Source organism: Patagioenas fasciata, chromosome 19 (genome assembly GCF_037038585.1).
Source record: "Patagioenas fasciata isolate bPatFas1 chromosome 19, bPatFas1.hap1, whole genome shotgun sequence".
NCBI lineage: Eukaryota > Metazoa > Chordata > Aves > Columbiformes > Columbidae > Patagioenas > Patagioenas fasciata.
The window spans coordinates 10617717-10641337 of record NC_092538.1 but is presented as its reverse complement, the minus strand read 5'-3'; the positions used below and the strand labels follow the sequence as shown (position 1 = coordinate 10641337).

Sequence of the window (23621 nt, the reverse complement as noted above, 5' to 3'; positions counted from 1 at the left end):
TTCAGTAGTGTGCACATTCAGTAGTGTGCACATTCAGTAGTGTGCACATTCAGGTACTTTCTTAATTTCACATTATTTCCAGATTCCTGACTGGACTGCACATCAAAGAAATTGTGTGAGCAAATGAGAAAACCATAAAGGTCTTAAATTGAAGAAAATGCTGAACTGTCACTCCTGAGAAACAGTCATTTTAAAATGTAAAAACTAAGGCACTTGATTGTTCTGAAGTTCAGGGGAGGAAAACAGGAAGAAAACATCAGAGCTGAACACATCAAAATCTCTTTGTACATGATCATTCACCAAAGCCAGAGATGTTCAAAGCTAAACAGCAGCAATCCACGAGCATCAATCATTCCTGGAGGTGAAACGGCTCAAGTACAGGGAGCAGAGGGGAGAGTTACAGCATCTCGCAGTTCACAGAAATTCTGTGAAGAACCTAAAAGCAGCATTTACTAATTTCTGTACTAGATCTACACAAGATGTGGGCTATGGGGATCAAGGGGCAGGATCCTTGGCTCTGCTGATTATGAGTTGGTTCCAGCTTGATCTCCAAGAGGAGCGGTTTAGCTGGAAATCAGCTATACACATAATGGAAAGAAGGAGCCCCAGCCTCCTGATCACACAGCTTCAAAAACAAGTGCTGGCAATCAAACCATTGGGTCATCCCACCACTGCCACAGCAATGGGTACCGATTCCCGCAACACTTCCCCTCTCTCACTGGCAACACCAGAAATCTTTTTGTTGAGTAATATATTTAAAGAGGGGACAAGTCCAAATTATATTTTCATAAGTGAACCCCACAGAATTGTTCTTCCATTTTTTTTCCCAGCGGGCACGTACGAGGGGGGACGGTGCACATTCTGTGTCACATGGCTGTCATGCTTCAGAGCATCACTCTGACGGAATAAAACCCATGGCTGCGCTGGGACACCCACCAGCCGTCCCCAGCGGGGAGTACGCGGAGTGTCAGCATCACCAATAATTGCTCCTGGGGGTAAAACGGGAGAAAGGCCCGTAACAACAGTCAAACCACCCCCTCGCAGCTGTAAGTTACTCATCAATTGTTAATGTTGCAGCGCTGAGGCAGAGCTGACTCAGCTGTCATTGTGGTTGTGTCACCGAGCATCTCGTTTCCCTCCTGCTGCTCCCAAATCCCCAGTGTTGAAAGTTGCGCTTAATTGTAACGCAGCTAGTGGGAAATACAACTCAGGTGTTGTTGTTCCCAAAGACAACTGACTTCTAGAACAAATATCAGGGTAGAGAGAACAACAGTCACCAGGTTCTGCTTTTTAGTACCTACATTTTGAGACCTTTCTTGAAAACGTGGACAGTGTGACAACAGGGATCAGTAGCCAGGTTTGTAGACATGTTATCAAGCCGATGACCAAGGTTTTCCTTAATCTAAGAACTCCAGTCACCCTGAATACATCAGGCCCATTTTTTTGCATTCTTACATTCATGGGCTCAAACCAGTTTTTCTTCTTGTAATTCTGCATTCTTCTTCCATGAAGCTTCTGATTTCCTTTCCACCAGCGCACCAAGAGCTGTTGTTACCAGTCCCAAGCCTGCGATGTCATTTGTCATGTCGTGCTGCTCAGACTGAAATATGTCACTACGGAAATCTGGAATCAGTTTTTTTTTTCTAGCAAATTCAAACTTGAGGCAAATCGGGTAAATGTCTCCTTGTATTATACAGAGTAAAAAATCTTTCTGGATTCATATGAAAAACTGACATAGAACTGGGTATCAAGACCAGGCAGTTAAATGGAGCTTGCGTTTGCATTCTGCAGCAGTCCAAACACCATTAGGAGAAACTGTGAACTCTGAGCACAAAACTTTCAAGACGCAGAAATCCCATTTTCATCACCTGCTACAGTTCCCTTTGTTTTCTTTCAGACCAGGAAATGTCCCTGTGGTAGCGGGTTGGGCGCTGGCGGTCACAGCAGAACCAGCCCAGGTTTCTCAAAGAATTCCTGCCGGGAAAGTCAGCTAGAATGGAATTGCTGACCTTTTGCAATGAAATCTCCTTCAGGCCTGCATGAATCCCCCTGGTTTTGTTGTGGTTTTCTTCGCCAAACCTTGCACGGCTGGAGCTAATGCTCCATTTCAAACATTTTCACTTATGGTATATTATTAGGAATTGCAGTATTAATATGAAAGTAGTGATTTACTACTGTCCAGAAGATGTTCTCCCTCTCCCTCTTTATCTTCATATTTTAACACTTCATATTGCATCTCTAAAGGCGTATTTTATTGTCAAGTACCTTAATTGTGACAATTTACCTCAACACGCTGCATCTGGAGTTATATTTTAGTGCCTGCTATAGCCCATACATATATCAATCTATGTTTGCATCTCTGTATTACAGATTTAGATATATTTAAATGTCAGTTTCTGTAGGTGTGAGGGTTTTGCGGTTTATGCTTATTTTCTTTTTCTTTTTCGTTGAACTCTTCAGATATTCTGTGTGGAGGCTGAGTCAACATTTCCTTGGAGACTGTCAAATATTTATGCAAGTCTCAGAGATCTCAATTTGAAATGAATGAAGGCTGCTCAGCCAGAACAATGACAAATCTATTCCATTTACCTGCTCAGTAGGAGGAGGCAGCAATACCTACAGAAGGGGAACACATAGCATATTCTTTTTCTCAGGACCACAAAGCCTAAAGTGCTTATAAAGAAATTCAGGGCCACCCGATACAGTCTGATTAAGGTGCTCTTAAATAAAGGAGTGATTTCCATCTGGTCTTAAGGAGAAAAATTTGATAAAAGACTCAAGTACAACCAGGGAAATGCATTTAAAAATAGAGAAAGAATTCAATAGCAAAAGCTGAAACTAGACAGATTCAAATATGAGAAAGCTTTGACTAAAATTAACCACTAGCTCTATCAGGAGTGGTGGTGAATTCTTCATCTTTTTGCATCAATATGGGATATTCCTTTGCAAGAAACCTAGTGCAACCTCAATTAACTAAGTGGTCAGACTGGATGGATCACTGAAGCCAATGCTGACTTTAAAAGTCTCTGAATTATCTGCAAAGTGTTCCAGTATGCAGTGGAAACGAAAGATCCACGCCACGTAAAATTGTACTTACGTATGATCCCGTCTGCGTTGTCCACGTGCTTTGGTAAGTAGTGTGCCGAAAGATCGCTCTGCAGGACTTCGTCTGACGTTGCTCTCGCCAAAGCAGCAGCCAAAAATGAAGGGCAGTTACTGGAAAAGAAAAAAGAGACACAAAAATAAACTCACAGAAAGATATTTTCATCTGATTTAGCAAGGTGACTTGTAGTCAGGGAAATACGTAACAATACTCTTCTATAAACCAAGAGGAATTTGAACCAAGATTTGTTAAACTTCCAATTCTTTGCTAGACGGCACCACGACTCTGCAGCCAGACCTCAGACCCACCATACAGATTCCAGCAACCCCATTTCACTCTTATGTTTCCTGTTCTTAAGCTTTAATGTTCCATTTGATAACCTCTATTTAAATGCTTTTCAAATCAAGACTCGGACCCCCCTGCAGAGTCTGTCATGCAGCCCGTGCTTAGTGCACGTTTTCTACATGTGCATTATTGATTTTTATCTAAAGCCCATTAGTTTCTCCTAAGAATTAGAGTCAGGATTCCAAAAGATAAGAGAAATTCTCAGATTTCCAAGTGTCCAAAACCTCACCGATGGACACCGAAAGTCAAGGCAAACCCACAGGAGCTACGAAGTTGATGTGCATAAGGTTAAAAAGCTCCCTGATGAACGATCTCTATGGAGAGCAAAGTGGCTTTAACTCACTGTAGCTTAATTAAACCTGATATCTCCCAAGGTTAATTAATCTATAGCAATCCAAGGCCACTTTAATGTACATTCTCTCATTCAAGAGGAGTTTAATACCTCTTAATTTATGCATAACTTTGTATTTCCCACTGGTCTGCCTTAACTTCTCCAGGTGTCTCTTGCTGACACAGCCTGAAATTCCCATTTCCATGGTTCTCATTGGGGTATCAATGTCCTGCACAAGATGTGTCCATTGCAGGACCCCGCAGAGACAGCCCAGCTCACTTCAGTCCCAGAAACTGTCCATAAGCAACAGAATTTTGCATCCGCTAGTCCAGGAGTATGTAACAGATTAAGAAAATGTACGCAAAGTAAGTCCTCCGACCCTCATTATTTACTGTTGAGCATATCAGGAAATCCCAGGGCTGGCTCTGCCCGCACAACACGGCACCTCTGATCCCATTTACACACAGCAACGCGCGGTGGGGAGAGGGAAACACCCCGGGACCTCTTCTGCTTCTGGCGCGTGTATAAGGTGATTTTCCATCTCATCTTGATTGCCTTTATTTAGCTCACAAAGAGCAGGTTTTTCGTGTCTATTATTAGCTCCAATCCTCCAGAGCGGTGATACTGGTTACTGTTCATGCTACATGCAATTTCCATGTTACGACGACAGCGAGAGGCTGCAATGCCTGGGACAGAATAATTATGCCAGCGGTTAGCAACGTTCTGAAAAACTGCAGAGAAAGAGGAAGGCTCAGCCTAAATAAGGTGCAGCAGAAGAATCCGCGCTGAACGCATTTACAGACACAAGCTGGACACCGGTCGCTTGGAACAGGAACACCAGTCGCAGGAACTAATGGGCGAAGAGGGAACCTGGTTAAGAACTGAGGCAACAACAGTTGCTAAAATGGAGATTTTAGACCCAAACAGCAGAGGCAAAATAACCCAGACACAAGGAACCTCCGCTCAGCTGGGGCTGGGAACCCCATGTCTATGAAAAGCCAGGGCCAGGAACATTCACACCTGGAATTTTAGATAATATTTTAGCTGCAGTGACAGATTGCAAAGTTGACAGGTGCCTTTACAGCGTGTGGCTGGTCAGGGTATGTCCCCAATCAGCCCCAAATGTCACTCCCAGGTCCCTGCAGCCAGCGCTAGCGGTTTCCACCGCAGCTCTTTATCCAGCCAGAGCGTGCATTTCCACCACAATGCTAAACCTACACAAAAAGCCGCTAACGATGTTATTAGATAAATTAGAGGATTTTAAGTACATCCTTCCTGATTCTCTGGCAGCGTGGGTGTGCTCAGAACACCCACAGTTGCATTGCAGCAACCCTAGAATAACTCTGCTAAGGTAATAAATCAAGCCTAAAAGTGGGCCGTTTCCATCAATTAAGTTTGAGAAAAACAGTCTGAAGTGGGCTTAGCTCAGCCCACGTACTATTATGTTACCAGCTTAACACACAACTTTGCTCCTTCCTGATAGCATTAGAGCGGGGAAGGTTTTCCAAACATTTTCTCGGAGCTATTCCTCTGTGCTTTAGATCTAATATAAGGTCTGCTACTAAAAAAAAAGAGACGGCAAATTTAAAATTCTTATTGCGGGAAAGTTCACCGTTGGGGTTTGAGTGGCTTATCACTTTTGATGGAAAAGGTAGAGGAAATAAATCAGCTGAAGGCTTTCCTTCTATGTCTGGCCACTCTTTGTCCTAATAATAACAGCTGCCTGCTGAAGAATTAATTGCCCTTGACATTTGTTCATCACAAAGCTTCTTATGTAGCCGTTAGAGGACTATGCCATGTAAGCAGGGAAGTGACCAGATGCAGACAGATGATTTCCTCTTCCTGATTAGCACAACTCAACATTTACTTCTCTTACTCGGCTCCTGAGAGGACTTTAGTTGAATTACTTCTCCCCTTCAAGGAACAGCAGACTGCACTGGAGGTTGTTTTACTTCTTTTTAAATAGATCAGACGTTGAAGTCAAACCACTATCAGGACACTTCATTATTGTTACATCAAGACAAATGGAGAATCAGGTCTAGGATCGTTGTTTCTATCACAAAAGCAAACAGTCTGGTGATCACGGTATCCCACTAAGCAGCAAAGCCCCACGTTGGTGGTTCTCACCCATTCTCACATCTTTGACACAAAACAAGCAGCAGCAGAGAGGATGTACGGGGACAGGGAAGCACGCTGTGTCCTGCTGTAACTGAGGATTACCTGCCTGCGGGCTGCTCAAATTCTTCTGCCACAGTCTAGGTGCTCAAATGTTATTAGTCATTAAGTTCTGACAAACTGAAACTGGGAGGGCACAATCTTGTTCAGCGGAGAGCCAAGAGCTCGAATGCCTCTGTCTATTCATAGCCGTGCCACTAATTCGGTGGCTGACCTTGGACACGTCGCTTTGCCACTCAGACCTTTGATTCCTCCTCTACAAGCCAGGGATGATAATGCCATTTCTTGGGGGAGAGGAGGAGGAGGAATGCTGTAGAAGGCTTAATTCAGCATTTGTAGAATACTCTGAGATTTCTAGATAAGGGCACAACTGAAGGGAAAAATATCAAGATGATAGTGGGAGATATTTTCAATCTATACAAGATTTATGGAGCTTTCACACTTGACGAGCTCTAGACGGGCAGGTTCAGTCTGATGCAGGCAGCCAACTCATGGTCATCAACAACTGCACGAAGCAAACACATTTTTAGAAAAGTTGATGCACCTCAAAAGGGGAAAACCACAAAAAAAAAGACACCAAGTTGTTAAAACTCGGTAATGCTGGTGTTCCCGGAGCACTAGCGTTGCTGATGGGAAAATGATGCTACAGGCGCCTTACTGCCCATCACCAAAATACACAATCAAGCGGCACCAGTGTGAGAAGAGTTAATGCTGCCGTGGTCTGGTGTAACTGGTGAGGCATCACCAACCCAAACAAAGCACGAAAAATGAGCTGAAGCCTACTGGTGCCTTTCAAAGGCCAAACCGGTCAGTAAATCACAAAACACAGTGTTCCTATTACCTCAAGAATCCCCTGACACTGCAGAACGGCAATTGTTTTACTTAGAATGAAACACGATTTAAATAGAAATGCTATTCAATCTGCTGAAACACAAAACAAATCCACAGGCAAACAGTATAAAGCATCATATATAGTTTCACACAGCAATGCGGGGCCAAGAACATGACCTGAAAAGAACCAAGCACAGCACATTCCCATAAGGCCTATAATTTACTGTGTTAGTAAAAGACTTAGTAGGGATGACAAGCTAACTGCACCCTTTCCAAAAGACATTACACAAGGGATGCAGTTTGGTAAACACTCCTGCGTTCATGCGGCCTGTTGCAAGTTCTTGTTAGAAAGCAAGTTTTGCAAGATTCAGTTGAAGAAAAACCTCATTTGTCCCCAGCCTGTATTTACAAAACACTCCAAAGCCTCCTGAGACTTCTTCCAGATGGAGCTTCTGATACAGCCTGGAAGCTCTTTGAAGAAGCCTTTAAAGTCTTTATTATTGAGAGTTCCCATGCTGTGAACTGCAGCACTAATGAGCAGAGAAATTCTTTGGGAAGATCCCTAGGCCCTTTACCCCCCATGCTGTTTCGGTGGCCACCCAGAAGGACGGGGCTGCCAGCCCATGGGCTTTGGTTTGCCCAACTCCTGAGTCAGACAGGACTCATGGAAGAATATGCTGTTAAGCAGCCCTTAGACCCCCAAATTACTATGGATGTATCTTGTAATTATGCCGAGCGGATGCTGTTTCAGCCCCGGTCTCTGCAGGTTCCCCTCGCCCACAGAGCATCGCTCAGGGCTCCGCTCTGACCGGGTTGTTCTGTGGCTTTGCACAGCTGGAGAAAGTTTTATGTGTATTCAAAGCCGGCTCACAGTGGACAAACCGAGTGTGTTTATTTCCCTGGCACGTGGCAAAACCTTGCATTAGATTTTAGCTGCTGCAGTGAGTTACTAAAAAAAACCCAGCACACACGCAGAAAAGAAACAAACAGAAAAAACAATGCACCTTTTAAAAGACTGCATAACCAGAGCTCCTTGAGAAGTCATTTGAGCTGGCAGTGTTGAGACAGTAAAGATGCTTGATAAATGCGTTTGAAGGAGCTGAAAATGTGCTACACAAGGAAGCTGCTATCTATAGGCTTCCCAGAGACAGCTGCCTGGTCACATCCAAAGTGATTCTGTCCTTGTGGTGACAGTTGTAAGCAACACAAATATAATATACAACCATTACAAAAATACGCTCTTTCCAATGTGTTTACCATGCCCTTATTCTATACATACACTGTGGTGGTATCGCTTTTCTACCAAATACTTAACCTTTTGCATTGTGCTCACTGCCATATTCTAGAAAGTATGATCAAGTTTATATAGACGATTTCCTGCAGTTGAGTCCACCTTAACTCGACATTTAAAAAAAAATACAGAGGTGAACTGCTTGTCAGAAAACATCTTCAACTGCTGGATTAAGATGCCTCAACATTATTTATCACTATATGTATTTTGTAATAGCTGTATCTTACCTGTCAAAGCATTTACAGAGACTACGAGCTCAGAAATGTCCTAAAGGCTCCACAGATAAATACAGTGAATGAGAATAGAATTAGTTCCATAGGAACAATAATTTCCCTCTGCAAGTTCTCATTAGGCTTGGAGATTTTGCTGACAGTGAATAATACAGGTTGTCAACTTATTTGTGATCATTGAAAGTCTGTCTCATAAAACAGAATAAAACCTTCTATGAAGCTCACACTTGGCAGCTGTGACTAAGAGAGGTGAAAATACCCCGCTGGACCAGCCCACCCCATTCTCACCCACCCTGCCACTCATTTTCAGACCACTGACAGGTCCTCAGGGACCTCGGCACATCTCTTGAATCCCATTGGAACTGGCCTGCAGGGTTAAGCTTATCAGCGGGAGGAACCCAACCAAGCAGCAAAGCCTGGATTCCCTGACCAACCAAACTTTTGGAGTTGACTTTTTGGAATGATGCTACTCGAATTTCACCTGACAATACAGGTCATGAAGGGAAAGCCTTGAGTTTAAACAGAGTTTCAACACATGAATTAGACTGAGACCTCCAATTCATTTTCTGCTGTGTAGCAAGTCACTGCTCCCTTCCTCTGCAGGGGCGAGTGCACATGGCAGGAGACAGAACCAACAACATGTAAGCAAAACAAAATAGAAAGGCGGCCTTAGTCTCTTTGATGTGGTACGATATCGTGAAGGCCAGTGTACTTTTCAAAAATAAGTGGTTGCTGACCACAAACCACTCACAAGCATTTGTGATTTAATGACTGCCACTAAAACACAATTGACACTGAAGGGGTGAATTGTGAAGAATCCAAACTACATAAAACAGCTTCTGCAGAGCTGTTCGGCTGAACAGATTGTCTGTATATTATCTTTGAAACCTAATTCTATGATTCTCTAACTCATTCTCACAATATGGCAGTTCTGAGGTTACTTATATTTCAATCTCTGTGGAGCTGATGCCACCCGCATTAAAGCTGCTTTTAAAATGACAGGAGTCATCTGCTGTAACATGAACAACCCTTAAAAACTCAAGATGAATCTTCCAGCAGCTGAAAGCCAAATTACTGCAAGAAATTGAATTCCCAGAAGTGACTGTGTGATAGTTTTCTTCATTACATCAGAGAATTGAAGACACAAAGTTTGCTGTTGACAATCATATTCCAGGACTGGAGTCCTTCACAGCCGTATTATATCCATCCGTTATTAAACGTAAACCTGGACTCGAAAGGAATGCAAAAGGAAACCATTTTATTATAGAAATGGACCAGAATCCACCAACTTCAGTTACAATAGTGAGACGTTGAGGATGTATCTTTATAGGAGTCTCCCCCATCTAAATCAGAACCTTTTCTACCCAAGTGGCAAGACTCTGAGGGACTGGATAGTTTTTTATTACATTTTAGTTGCTGCTATAAAACGCGTTTTACAAAATTATACAAATGTTATTATAAAATTTTAGAAATACTAGCAAGCCACCTATTTGACGGACTTTTGTTATAAAGCTTAAATCTCTAGGGCTCACATATGAAAAAGCAAGCACATAATAATAAGAATAATAAAAAAAATTGTATTTACCCTCTCATTAGTTAATCAAAATAAAACAAAATTATTGGAATAATCCATACATTTATACTGAGATGAAAGATCCTTCTGCTTTTCTTGCTATTGTTTTACAGGGTTACCCTGCAGGTTACCGGGTGCGTTGTCTGTTCCAACAGAAACACTCGGCGTTGGAGTGACGCGCGTACCTTGGAACCAGAGCCTTCCGGCTGCCATTCCAAAAACCTGTCACTGCTTAATTAGCATCTCCGTGTCTGGAGCCGTAACGAAGCCCACAAGGTGCACGCTGACCTGAAGAAATACATTTCTTAACTGGAAACCCAATGTCAACACCAGTTACCTCATGGTGAGTGTGGCCCATTTAAAAGCTCTCCAGGACATTAAAAATGTCATTGATTTTTCTCTCTTTGGCTCTCAGTCAATTTGGAAGTCAGCATAATTCAATATCTTTCTACTAGGTCCATTAGCAAAGAAAGGAATCCATGCTTCAATCTTTGCTCCCTTATTGGAAAAAGTAATCTAATTTTGCATCTGAAAGTGTGCCAACATCAGCATAAAACCGTACACAGTATACATAAAATTTAATTTATAAATCCTGTACTTTGTCAAGGCAGAACGAGATGCTGTCTAAAATCAATGTGCGTCCAAACTTGCTCTGAAGATACTTACATATATTCTTTTTATTTCAGGTATTTTATGTGCTGGTTGGAGTTCTTGATGACTTCTCTTACTACAAAATATTAATGACACCCTATAGAAAAGTTCATGTTGCAGAAAGCTTTGTTACAGCGGGCACGTGTTTGCCCTAGAAGTTCAGACATATCATTTACTTACTGATGCATCTCTTATTTTTCCTCTCTGTTAAAAATAAACTTCCATTGATGCTTCCCTTAACCTGAAGAGATATACCATACAAACTCGATGTGTTTAGAAATCAGAGTTAAATAAGAATTGCCCAATGCAGAGCATCTGTTCTATTTCAGACCAGATTAACATGCCAAAGTCCTCCGATTGCTAGTCAAAAAGAAAAATGTATTGTGCTGTTATAGTTAATGACTTAATTTCAAACAAATGAAACAAAATGCTGCACAGCCGCACACACCACTCCCTTCATTTATAGCTCTACCGCAGATCGTCATTGAGGCAAATAAATGTAAAATGACTTATTTTAACAGGGGTGAAGACAATGAATCGACAGGGCCCGTTCAGATGAGCAGCGTTCGGTGACCACACAGTTCCCCGATAATTGTGCTTGTATTGTAATATTTGTTTTCATGTAAAGGAGAAAAAATAAAAGCTGCAGGCCAGGATTTTCAAAAGACATCTGATCACTTCTTTCAACCCATCGAACAAATACAAAATATAAGGCAAAACACACGCCAGAAGATTTATGACCACTGAGTCAGCAGAGAATGTTCTCTCGCTCTTGTGAAACGCAGTTCATCATACAAATGGCTTGGGTGTTTATGCCAGATGTAAGATTAGATAATTAGTCATCTGAGTCCTGGATGTCAACTCTTTTGTGATACAAAATTTATTCCAAATGCACCATTTATAATCAGTTGACTTGCAAAAGCGTTCTGGTGTTACACAGCAATACATCTTATGATGTACAGCCAAGCCTCTGCTGCTCCGCGGCAACGTTCGGTTCTGCTGCAGCGATACCCGCCTGATCTTACGCCTTCCAACAACTTCAGGTCTTGTCTGCAAAATAGGGATAATGATATTGACCTTTGGAAAGCAATTTCAGCTCTAATGATGGCCCAAGAAGGGCCAGATATTATTAATTAACCCTAAACCAGGAATGGAATGAGAGAACAGCAATTCGCTTGCCCTGATCATAGGAAAACGCTGCTGCTCTTTTACCTGTTTGTCTTTAGCAGGACATTCGAGATAATCAAATTAAAAGCAAACACAAAAGAGTACACAGTACCTTTAAAAATAATTTTACAGACAAACATACAAGTAGATTCAAACATTATACAGTGGGGCAAATGAAGATTTTATTGGAAACTCAATTTCAAACTCACTGACATTGATGCAGACAGAACAAGACACCGGTGGGTAAATGGGGCTGTAAGATCAGGGCTTGTGCTCTTTCAAAGGAATAAACCTTAACTCACTCTGGAAAGATCAAATCCTAATTCCCACTGTCACTTGTCCTTTGCAGAACTGCAAACAACATTGGCGGGTTTAGGGGTTTAGGTTTTTTCTTTACAGGACAATCAAAATGTTTTAGCTATTCTGTTTCACATTAAAGTCCCCAATGCATTCTGTTCTACTGAGCCACATGGTTATTTCAGTCATTCTTAATAAATAACAGTTGCCAGTAGTAGTTAAGCCAACAGATCTGAATTATTTATAGTGTTGAGGAACAGAACGGCAGATAAAATGCATTAGGGCTTTCAGTCGCTCTTGCCTGAATGACACAATGGCAGCCTTTGGACGGTTTTCCACTGACTATAAAATATTCTGCTTCCAATCCTGGTTTAAAAGATTTCCTAAAGAGACAACAGCCAAACCTACTACTATCCATCTTCAATAACCACATTCATGAAAGCAGGTAAGAGAGAGTCTCCTAAATACAGTCCATCATTAAAAAATAAAAGGAAAAAAAAAGGTATAGACTTTGATTTGATTGAACAGGTCACATTCAAACCGCTATTTAGTATTATTAACTAGAGCTTACTTATTTAGATGTTCTTTAGCATGGCTTTATGCCTTCCAGTTAATGATCTCAAAGCATCTCATAGTGTTGAACTCAGTGTTTCTCTTCTCCTTTGCCTACAATCCCTCCTCCTTTCAGCTGGGAATAAAGCACAGAGATCTCCACTTTACAAGAGCAAATCCAACTCCACATTCAAGGGTGGAACACTGAAATCCCAAGTCCTGTCTCTCCTCTGTGTCTCTTTTGTAAGAGATCGCTTCATGAAACACTGAACACAAAAAAGAACCAACAGGATGGAAATTATCCTGACAATACTTGACAAATTATGTTCAACACAGTGGTTGCGTTTGTGCTCTTTCTTGACTGACTGTTGGGATAACGTGCCTCTGCTGAGCTATGTCTGGGTGGAAATCTGGGGAAGGTCTTGCTTTCCCACCTGGTATTGATATCACAGGGTTCCGCACGGGGGATCCTCACCATCCACAGGGAGAACCGTGCCCACAAACGACAAGGAGAGATTTACACTCCAGTGCTGCCGAGAGAAGAACTGGAGGAGTAGTTGTAGCAACATAAGCTTAAACCAAACAGTTTTCCTTTTATAGTTCACCTTCCGCTTTCTATGCGGATCTATTTATGGCAGGAAATGCTGCAAACTGTAGCATGTCTAAGGAGTAAAATTAAAAAAAGAAAACCTGGAGAGGCAAAAAACCCCCAAACAATTCAAAAAACTCCATTTGACCAAATACTAAAGAAACAGGGTGGGGAAATCCCACTTCCAGGCCACGTCAGGTTGTTAAGACATCTGAACCTGGTTCCACTATGTTAGGTTGTAGTAACGAGGATCCAAACCGTCCTGCAGGCTCGAGCGATGGGGATCCCTGCGCTCAGTTCCCCCCTTCACCAGCTCAGAGGCTCATCTAAAATCTGCGCTCTGGTTTTCCTGGGACTGTTGTATTGAAGCTGCCGTGTGTCACAGGGGTGACCACGCTCCGAAGATGAAGAATGTGGCTTTTGCTGTGGGTAAAGCCGGTCCTGAGCCTGCGTACCATACGGCTCGCCTGCAGTGTGCAGCTATATATAGCTCTTTCTGCGCACAAAGGCTGTATGAATTGATTCGGAACAAGCTGAGGGGTTTGAACAAGTCTGCAGTGCTGTAGCCGCTTTTCCCACCCTGAAAGGTACAGTGAATTATTTAAAACTTGGAAAACATGTCCTAAAATTATTTCCAGCACTGTTTAAAACCAAACCTGTGTACACATTCCAATCACTGTTATAAGGTCAGCTGAAAATAAGAGCTGTCACCTCTTACAGCTGTGACATTACAAAGTAATCTCGCAAGATTATAGACGTCGTTTCTCTGCCATCAGCTTCTCAAAACAACGCAAATTCTACCTGCCCATTCACCAAAATTTGGGGCTTTGTTTATGCAAAATAATAATTTTTACTTCTAAAAATCTTATTTGCTCCATTTTATTTCGTATGAGCAATGGTGGATTAACAGATTCAGTTCACCTGAGAGGCCATAATGCTGCCTCCTACCACGCAGCTCATGGAAGAATAACCCAACACCTCCTCTTCCTCTCTAAGCCCCCCCCCAAGAAGATTGTGATCTGTTCCCGCAAGTTTATTATTAAACCCATGATCTCTTCAGAAGACAGACGAGTTCTAAATATAAGGAAGAATCTGTTACACAATACCTCAAGAAAGGAGGCAGCACCCAACCGCCTGTAGACAACACAAGCCCGAGTAAAATAAAGGTGGAAGAGGGATGAAGATCTGTGTTATTGTCTCGCTTTTGCCCAGTGCCTGGACTTAAATCCACCCAGCGTATAGTCAAACATACAGCAGAACATGGAATCATGTAATACATACATGTGTAAAACTTAGGGTTTCCTTATTTCTATGGAAGATAAAGAAATGCAAACAAGCAACATCATCTGGAAGTCAATTCAGGAGCTGGCAAAAACTTACTGGGATGAGAAGACGTGTTCCTCAAACAGCACAGAACTTGTTTGAAGCTCCGTGACGCGGGATTGTAAATAATAGAGGAGTGAGGACTGAGTCAGCCGGTGATGAGTGGGATAAAGCTGCTTCCAACGGAGCAGAATCACAGCCACAGTCAGGTAAGGGAGTTACTGAGGAGTCTCACTATCAATTACACACTAATACATATTCAGGGAGCCAGTGATATGCAGACAGAAAGAATATGAAATCAAAACATTAATAAAAAATAAGGAACTTTTGGAGACAAAATATTGTCTTCTATATCTACAGTGCTTTATATATCCCCAAATGATTTAGAATCTAAAAATAAAGGTTTACTTCTACCAAGCACTGACATACAAGCTACCTTGGATGAAAACCAGCGAATTGCTAACCATGGATAGAAACATTACACAACAGCAAAAAATGGACCATGTCGAAAAAACCAGCAGGAATCTATACAGGAATTGAAGTTCTCCAAGCTAAAGTTTAACCAGAATAATGTGAATATCATCTTGATTTTCTACACCTACGATTGTATTTGCAATAAAAATAAGAATGGTTAGAATCATCTAACTACCTTGGTATCTCATCCCCCGATCTACATCACCCTTCTCTCACCATTCTTTAGCATTAAACTGAGACACTGACTCGAAGGAAAAACTCAACATCTGTAGGTGAAATACATATATATACATGTGTACTTAAATACGAACAACCACCACAGACTCCTTGGGAAAAGGAAGAGGGAGGATTATGAAAAGAGGTAGAAGATCAAATGTCACACAAAGGCCTGTAGCTAACCCAAAAAGCCATTGTTAAAACACTGAGCCCAGTAATATTTCGAAAATAACAAATGCGATCAATTCTGCCCCCAGAACACACGGCCGGTACTAACTGTACCAGTGATAATGGCCGTGAAGAATGAAGGAAAGAGGCCTCTGAAAGGCACAGCTCTGGACCAAGGGTAGCAGTAAACTAGAATAGTAATTATGTAATCACAAAAGAACAAATTCAGGAGAAGGCAATCAAGCGGAGATTAAATACGTTTTCTTAGCAGGAACGGAGAATTCTGTGAAGGTGGCAGACCATGAGAAGAGCCATGAGAGAGCGAGGGCTTTTAACTGTCAACAACGCACCAAATGTGAAAAAAGAAAACAAAATCTGTATTCTAAATCCACACTGAAATAGAGCAATGAATTCTCTTTGTTGGGTGTAGCTGTAACAGACTGCTACTCGCAGGCAATTGGATCTATCAGAAGTACAGTCAGGCAGCACAAAAATTGCCTCAAGGGCAGAGAGTTTTCAAATACAAACCCAGGTGGTGCACCTACACGAGTGAGCTTTTTAATGATGCATGGAGTCAACATGAAAGACACAACTGCGATTGGTAAGATTGAAAAATAATATACCAAGAAAAAAAAATTATTAGGAACACCAGCTGAGCTCAGAGATAACACAGGAAAAGTTGCTGTTGAAACAAGATTTAAGTCATAATAACACAGCGGCGGTAAATTGGGAGATGTAACGTGATAGGAGACTGAGCACTGCTCCCAGTTCTGCATCTGACAAATGACACTTCTGCCAGTAAATCATTTAATCTCTACCCATCCATCCATCCAGATGTCAAATAGGTTTATTGCCTTACAACTTTAGAAGAGTACTGTGAAATTTAATTCATTAATACCTGGAAACTATATTTTAATCCTTGGATGGAAGGTGCTGGGAAAGGACACTCTATTACAAAATTAGGACTACCTAATAAAATATGATGGTATTTACTCCAGTGAACTCCTCATCTGTCTCCTGTTTCAGTTCCACAGCACTGTGTGACTTTCTCGTTTCTCTGTCTCAGGTTAGTGGGACAAGACGGGGTCACAAACCAGAACATCAGTGCTGGCCGTGGGATGGACCATTATCAGTTGCTGCCGCAATATACAGAGCATATAGGAGGAATCCTACTTCATCCATGGGGTCACAGATATTATTCTAAAGTCTTATGCTAAAAAGTACTGTAACAAACAGATGGAAAACTACAGGGGGGTATGAAAGAGTAATCTAGATCCAAATCTTTCCTAAAGTTACCGAGAATGAAAAGTTAGGGGCTTGATTTGGCACGAACTGAAGACACTAAAAATTCCAAGCCATGCAAATGAAGCACCCTGCATAATTAAACTCAACTCTTCCCTTTAGTATGAGGGGAAAAAAACAACCCCGGGGGACACCACTAGTGACTGGCCACCAGCTGGATGCAGCCCCATTCACCAAGCACTCACTGGGCCCAGCGCTCCTGCCAGTTCTTAACCCAGCAGAGAGTGCACTTGTCCAAGCCATGGGCTACCAGCTTTTGCAGGAGTATATGATGGGAGACAGTGTCAAAGGCTTTGCTGAAGTCCAGATAGACCACATCTACAGCTTTCCCCTCATCCACCAGGTGGGTCACCTGATCATAAAAGGAGATCAGGTTGGTCAGACAGGACCTGCCCCTCCTAAACCCAGGCTGGGTGGGTCTGATCCTGTGTCCATGCTGAAGGTGCTGTGTGATGGCATTCAGGATGATCTGCTCCATAACCCTGCCAGGCACCGAGGTCAGGCTGACAGGCCTGGAGTTGCCAGGGTCAGCTTTGCAGCCCTTTTTGTGGATTGGGGTAAGAAGAAGAAAAGGTACGTTCAGTCCTACACCATCTATAATGATTAGACATGTATTCATTAGCTCTGCTTTTCTATTTCAAAACTAAAATCCTTATTCAAATTAGATTAATAAAATGTAGCAATATGAAATAAGGAGGAATGCAAAGGCAGCAATATGAACGCCTCAGGGATCAGGGAAATGAAACAAGTGCAATATGTTACAGCTTTGTTATAAAACGATAATGGACTGGTGACAAAAATCTCACCCTTTTATCAAAACTCTGTGTTTTTCTAATATTCAACCTGTTCTATTTGATCAAGGCTGGTTACATAACCATCAGCCACACCACTTTTTTGCTGAAATCATGCATTTGATTTATAGATTTTTATCAGTATAAAAGACAGCAAGAATATCTATTCATTCCCAAGTAAATTACAGCCAGGTTCAAGCCTTAGCACTGATACACTTCCATAGGGGCTAGAGGGCAGTAAAAGAAAACGCTTATGACAATAAAAGAGAGATATAAGTTCAAGTAACCACAAAACAAAGAAAGGGAAAACAATGCCCAGAAGAATGCGAATCCACCCGGTGCTGCCGTTCAGAGCAGGACAGATCCCGCTTGTTCCCACAGGGACAGCCTGTGGCAGCAGCTTGGAAAAATCCAATAAGGAAAACTGCCCCGTTCCCCTCTTTCTAGCTATATATTAATTCTTGGTGTTTAGCATAGCTTGTCAAGAATAGTGCAGCACCACACAACTCTTCATGAGTCTCTTTGCCTCTTAGCTGTGAGTCACCGTGATCTCAGGAAAAAAGCGAGCTGAATTTAGGCCACACGGAAGGGGAAATCACCTATTTTCTTAAGCTTTCTGATCCAGGGGGCTACACTCTAATTTTGTTTTAACGCTTCATTTCTCTCATCTTCCCCTATTTTCTTAAACAAAATGATGAAAATGTCATTAATCCTCACTAGGCGGCATCATAGGAAACAATCACAGTCCTGGGCATGAGGGAAGGGGGTTTCCACGTTTATGGAGGAGTTTCCATCGCTGCTACGCCCCCTTTCCCGCAGGAACCGCAGAAAGGAACAAAGGAGATTCCGGCAGAATTCTCCCTCCTGCAAAATGTGTGGCCCCAATCTGCTCGGCAAGAAGGGAAATGGAAAAACTGCAAGCAAATATTAGCATTTATAGCAATTTCTTACAGAGAGATCCAGTCTTGTTAGGAAGAAAAATGTCTGTTTCGCTAGCAAACTTGGTTTAGGCTGGAAAAGGAGGAGTATACATGGCCTTTTTAGTGCATGTGTTGAGTTTAATGTGATCTCAATTGAAAACAATAGCAAATCTTACTGATTTGAACACCTCAGTGATCAAAGCTTTTCACTGACTTTTAGTTGTGGTTATGAAAGGTTTGCAAGGAAGAGAATAAAAGCGTACAATAAGACACGTCTGAGTAACTCTTCAGGTTTAGATATCTGCAAACCCTTACCAAAGAAAGAAAGAAAGAAAGAAAATTAATAGAATGATTGAGATTAATTTGCATCCTTGCTACTACAATAATTAAAGACATCCTCCTTATCATGCAAATGTCTCAGGCATTTCATTCATAAGGGAGATTGACATGCTGATATATTTTACTTCCAAATTAGAAAGAATTTCTCTTTCATTGCAGCTGCTCTCCAAAATTCATTAAAGGAAAACGGGGAGAAAGACTGATAAGAACCAGTAACATTGTCAGGACTGCAGAAGCTCCTGCATCCCCCCAGCCTGCAATATGGGACCAAGACGGTAGAATTAATCAGACTTTTGCTCCTCTCCATCATTACCTTTTCCTCTCCCACATCCCACCCCAAAGTTCAGGCACTGGCAACACAAACTCCTCCGCTCACACCTCTGCTTGGTGCTGCCCACGTCTAACGAGCTGATGATTAATGAGGACGACCTCCCAACATTGTTGGGACATCATTCCTGGACAAACTATTTCCTCCAAAAGGGACCGTTGTGATGTGAAGGTGCAGAAAAAGATAAGAAATGTCAAATGGTCAGAAATTAGAGGGGAAAAAAAAGTCCTGGCTGTCCTACAGCATGTTCCAATATCCAGTCTATATGTATCCGCTTCAGAGTTTCACTGTTGGAAATAAAATGCCTGTTGAAGCATAGTATTTTAAGGAATCTGAAGCAGCAACCAATTAAAAAAAAAGAGGTAAGCTTATTTCTCACTACATGTATTTAATATTATGTTGTTTCCTGATGAAACCCTTAGTAAGTGGGAGTACTCAGGGAGACACTTAAATTTACATAAATTTGAGACAGAAAAAGGTTCTTAGACCGAATCCACTGCACTGCATGGATGGGATTGAGTCTTCCAGTGGAACTTCCATCAGCCCCCAGACAGACACAGCGCTCGGTCTGGGCAAAATGCATAATTTAACTTCAGAATATGTTCTTAAAGCCATTCCACTGCCCTCTCCTTTATACCATTAGCACAATATTTCAAGGTTGTTCATGCATAATATGTAAACTCTAAGTTACGATTCTGCCTTGCTTTTAAACAAATAAAACATACATAAGCCCATTCTATCATTGTCACATAAATTTTAAATACCACTACGCGCCATTTCTGATAACCTGATTTTACCTCTCTTAAAGGGGATGGTGCACATATCGCAGCCACACTCAGCAGTTAATATAACTCAATATAAAAAGAAAAAAGAAATTAGAATAGTGTAAGTTATTTAAAAGTTCTGCTAGACTTGATATAGTGCATCATCAAACAGTGGAACAGTCAATGAATACTCACGAGTTGTTCCCATTATGGCCAGTAAACTCAAACCTTAGTAACTTAGACCTAGGTGAAGCCTAAGCCACTCACCAGAAGATATCGGGATTCTCAGCGTGGCAAATGCAGAAGAGATTTAAAAGCATCATCCATTTGCTTTTTTGGCACAAAAAACCCCCAGTGCTCCACGATCACTTTCTGTGTGTAAGAGATCCAGGATAGAAATAGAAATAGCAAGGAGCACGCACGAGAACGCTGTTGAGAAGAGTTTCCTAAAAGAACAGATCGAACCTGGCAGAACAAAATTCAAACGATTTTCACATCAAGACGACTCCTTTGCAAGGCGCATTCTTTCAGCCATTCCGACATTTTTACTGGTTATAATTTAACCTCCCTTTGGGGAAGAAATTTTTTAAACAAGACATTCAGATTTTAAGAGAAAAACGTAAGATCAAAGTACGAAGGATTTGGAGGCTGTAATAAAAAGCGGCAGATGGCTGAGGAGGGAATGCACGCCCCAGTTCACTGCTGGGCCCCGGTTCTGTGCCAGCACAGCCCTCCAGTGAATTCCAGCCTGCGAACACTCGGGCATCACGTATTACCCTACAAATAAAGGCCTTATTTTAAACCCACAAATGTCAGAGGGCAGCAAGTGGAGAGCAATGAGAATGATCAAAAGTTTGGAAAACCTTACCCATGAATAAATGATGATGCATAAGTAAACATTATAATTCACATGTGAAACAATGAGGCAGATGAAGACATTATATTGTCTTCTGAGTTAATGAGGAAGAGACAAACAATATCAGAAAAAAATTACAGAAGTTCAGATTGGGTGGTAAGAAAAACCTCCCACCTGTAACTAAAATCACCAAGAACTGGAATAACCTGCACGAGGAGGCTGCGGGATCTCCGCTGCCTGGAATCCAGAGACGAGGTCAGAAAAGTACCTCTCAGGGTAGGATTTCGATTTAGCTCGTTCTACCTTGAGGCAGAGGGATGGGCTACATGACCTCCTGAGCTGCTTTTCAGCCCTATTTTCTATGGGTTTTCTATTCTATTAAAACCACACAAAATTTCCCTCAGCTCTTTTCCTGAAAAGGAAGGAGGGTAATTCAAGAGACACAGCATCTCCAGAGCACAGCCCTTATTAATTAACCTCATAACGTAACCCGCAGTAACAGCGTGCGATGCCGTGTGCCCCTCCAGCGCCTGCCCTACATAACCGTGTCTTCTGGCTACGGAATGTAGAGCTTGATCACAAAGATATTGGTGTGTCCTGACTCTCGCTGAAATCAATGGGAGTTTAGGGAACTAATTAAGAATTGTAATCAGGCCCTTAGTCCAAAGCAATAGAAAGGCGTTGCTTTAGAATGAGATAAGTTACTTAATCAGTCAAAAGAGGCACCAAGTAATATATTGACTGCCTGGGGAAGATCACAGTATCACAGTATGTTTGGGATTGGAAGGGACCTCAAAAGATCATCTAGTCCAATCCCCCATCTTTTTCTCCAGCCCAGACCCTGCTCTGTCTCATGTTTCCATTTAACACCCCGAGAAAGAGAAACCAACTCTCTCCCAAAGCAAAATCCACCAGGCGTTTACACCGGCGATAACATTTTCGGGTTGTTCCTCAGTCAAGTTTGCTCATTTTCTGGCTGTAAAAAGATGCAAGACTGTGAAGAACCAACCCTTTTACATCTGTCTGTAAAAAAAAAAGATATTCTTGGCCTATCCACTGTTCTCATCCCAGCTGGTGATAATCAGAACCCAGAGACTTAATTAATGTACCTTTCAATAAGGCTTTAATTTTATTTTTGTTCTTTCCGCCGCAAATGCCCATGAATCAGAGGGTCACTTTAAGCACAGAATTCAATTTAATTATACTCACAGGCATTTTTATCATTAAACAGGTCAACTTATTAAAAAACTCTTGCTTATGAATAATGGAAAGGCTGGCAGGCAACCCAGAAGAGTTGCACTCGGAAAGCTCTCACATCCATTTGTTTGGATTTGTTTACTAAGCACTGGGCAAAGTCCCACTGAATGAATATGACGGCATTAACTGAAACTACATCTAATATTTAATTCTAAGTGGATTTTCATGCTGACTTTTTGACTGTTTTCATGGGAATATTTACCAGTATTTGTAAACTGGGCTATTATCTGCTAATGAAAGCAGGGAATGAGAAAATCAATGCGAAAGGTCATTGAGTGAGGGGGGGATTGTGTGTTCCTGATCTGAATCTGGCAAAGTCCTTCCCAAGTTGCAGAATTATTTTATACAATCAGGTCCATTCTTTAGATAGGATAGGATTCCTTTGCAGATAGGACACTGGTTTAATTACATGCCAGGGAGGATGTCTCTGATGGACTATCCTCATGTGAACCAGATCTAAAATAAAAATCCATGCTGTTCATGAAAGACTTGATGCACAAGGTAGGAGACAGTAAAAATTCTGGAGAAATAACATTTGGCATAGCCAAGAACAGGTCTGCTGGAAACTTATTTTCATGTTTAACTATTACACCTCTGTACTTAATTTGGGTCTTCTCGAAGTGAAGTTCCACAGTTTGGGTGATAAATTTCTATTTAAATACTGTTTATATTATTATGAAATTAGGACAGATAACAAAACACAAAGAAATGTAGGGCAAAAAAGGGAGACAGAGCCTAAGCCATATCAAAATAAGCAGCACTCAGAACTATAAGCTTTTCTAATGAAATATTAGTCTTGTTGCCACATACATCAATCCCCTGCATTTAGGGAAAGGAACCGTGGGGCAATACCCAGAATGCAAATTGCTCTCAATGCAAAAGCAGCTGCAAAATAGAGAATGAGCTGATTTGACATGTGCTAAAGAAATCCATTAATCGTATGGGAAATAATTATGTTTTCAAGTCAGAATACCAGTCCTGAAAAACAAAGCATCTGCTTTTAGGACATAACAAGATGGATGGATGATGGCAGAGCGGTGGACGTGGTCTACCTTGACTTGACAAAGGCATTTGACACATTCTATGATTCTGTGTGCATAAATTCCTCATTGTACTTCCAGACTTTCAGGCGTAATACAACTATTTCCATGAAAAATGTGATTGTACAATTTACTCTGTGTGTGTGTGTGTTAACAATTCGTGTATAATGTAAGACACGTCCCGCACGAAGAGATCTACAAAATGCCATTCGGGTAACATGAAGCATATTTCAAGCTGACACTAGAGCACTTATCAAAAAATGTTACATTGTGGTTCATATCATGCAATAGTGGTAGATACAGCCTGTAAACACTCAACAATTTCTTCCAATTCAATCTGAGTGCTTCTTTTGAAAAAAGCAAATTATTTGGGACGCTTCTTTTAATGGAAATTTAGAAAGAATAGACAACATCTAATCTTAAAGTTTACTGAATTTCTGTTACTATAACAACATGTGAAAACCTTTATCCTGTTGAGGACATCTGTAGCTATTTTTACATGCAACAGCTGGATTTGTCTGTCTGAATTTCACTCATAAGAAAAGGTGTTTCATTTGCTGTCTTTGCATAAGCTTTTAATATAATGAAAATGTCAGAGTCCAGCAGGCTCAGGAGCTGAATAATCTCTGGTATAAAACATATATTACAGGGCAAAACTGTAAAATGAGTAACAATCTGATTGGAAGCAGTGAGTGTCCCACTGCCCCC

The 23621-nt window shown here is 41.5% G+C and overlaps 1 protein-coding gene across 1 annotated transcript in view; it reads right to left on the bottom strand.

The window, feature by feature from the left end:
- Positions 1–23621, bottom strand: part of PPM1E (protein phosphatase, Mg2+/Mn2+ dependent 1E) — a 57279-nt gene that overhangs the window by 8570 nt on the left and 25088 nt on the right. Inside the window, 1 exon segment of the mRNA XM_065852983.2 lies at positions 3098–3216. Within this exon segment, the coding sequence (XP_065709055.1) occupies positions 3098–3216 (119 nt within the window).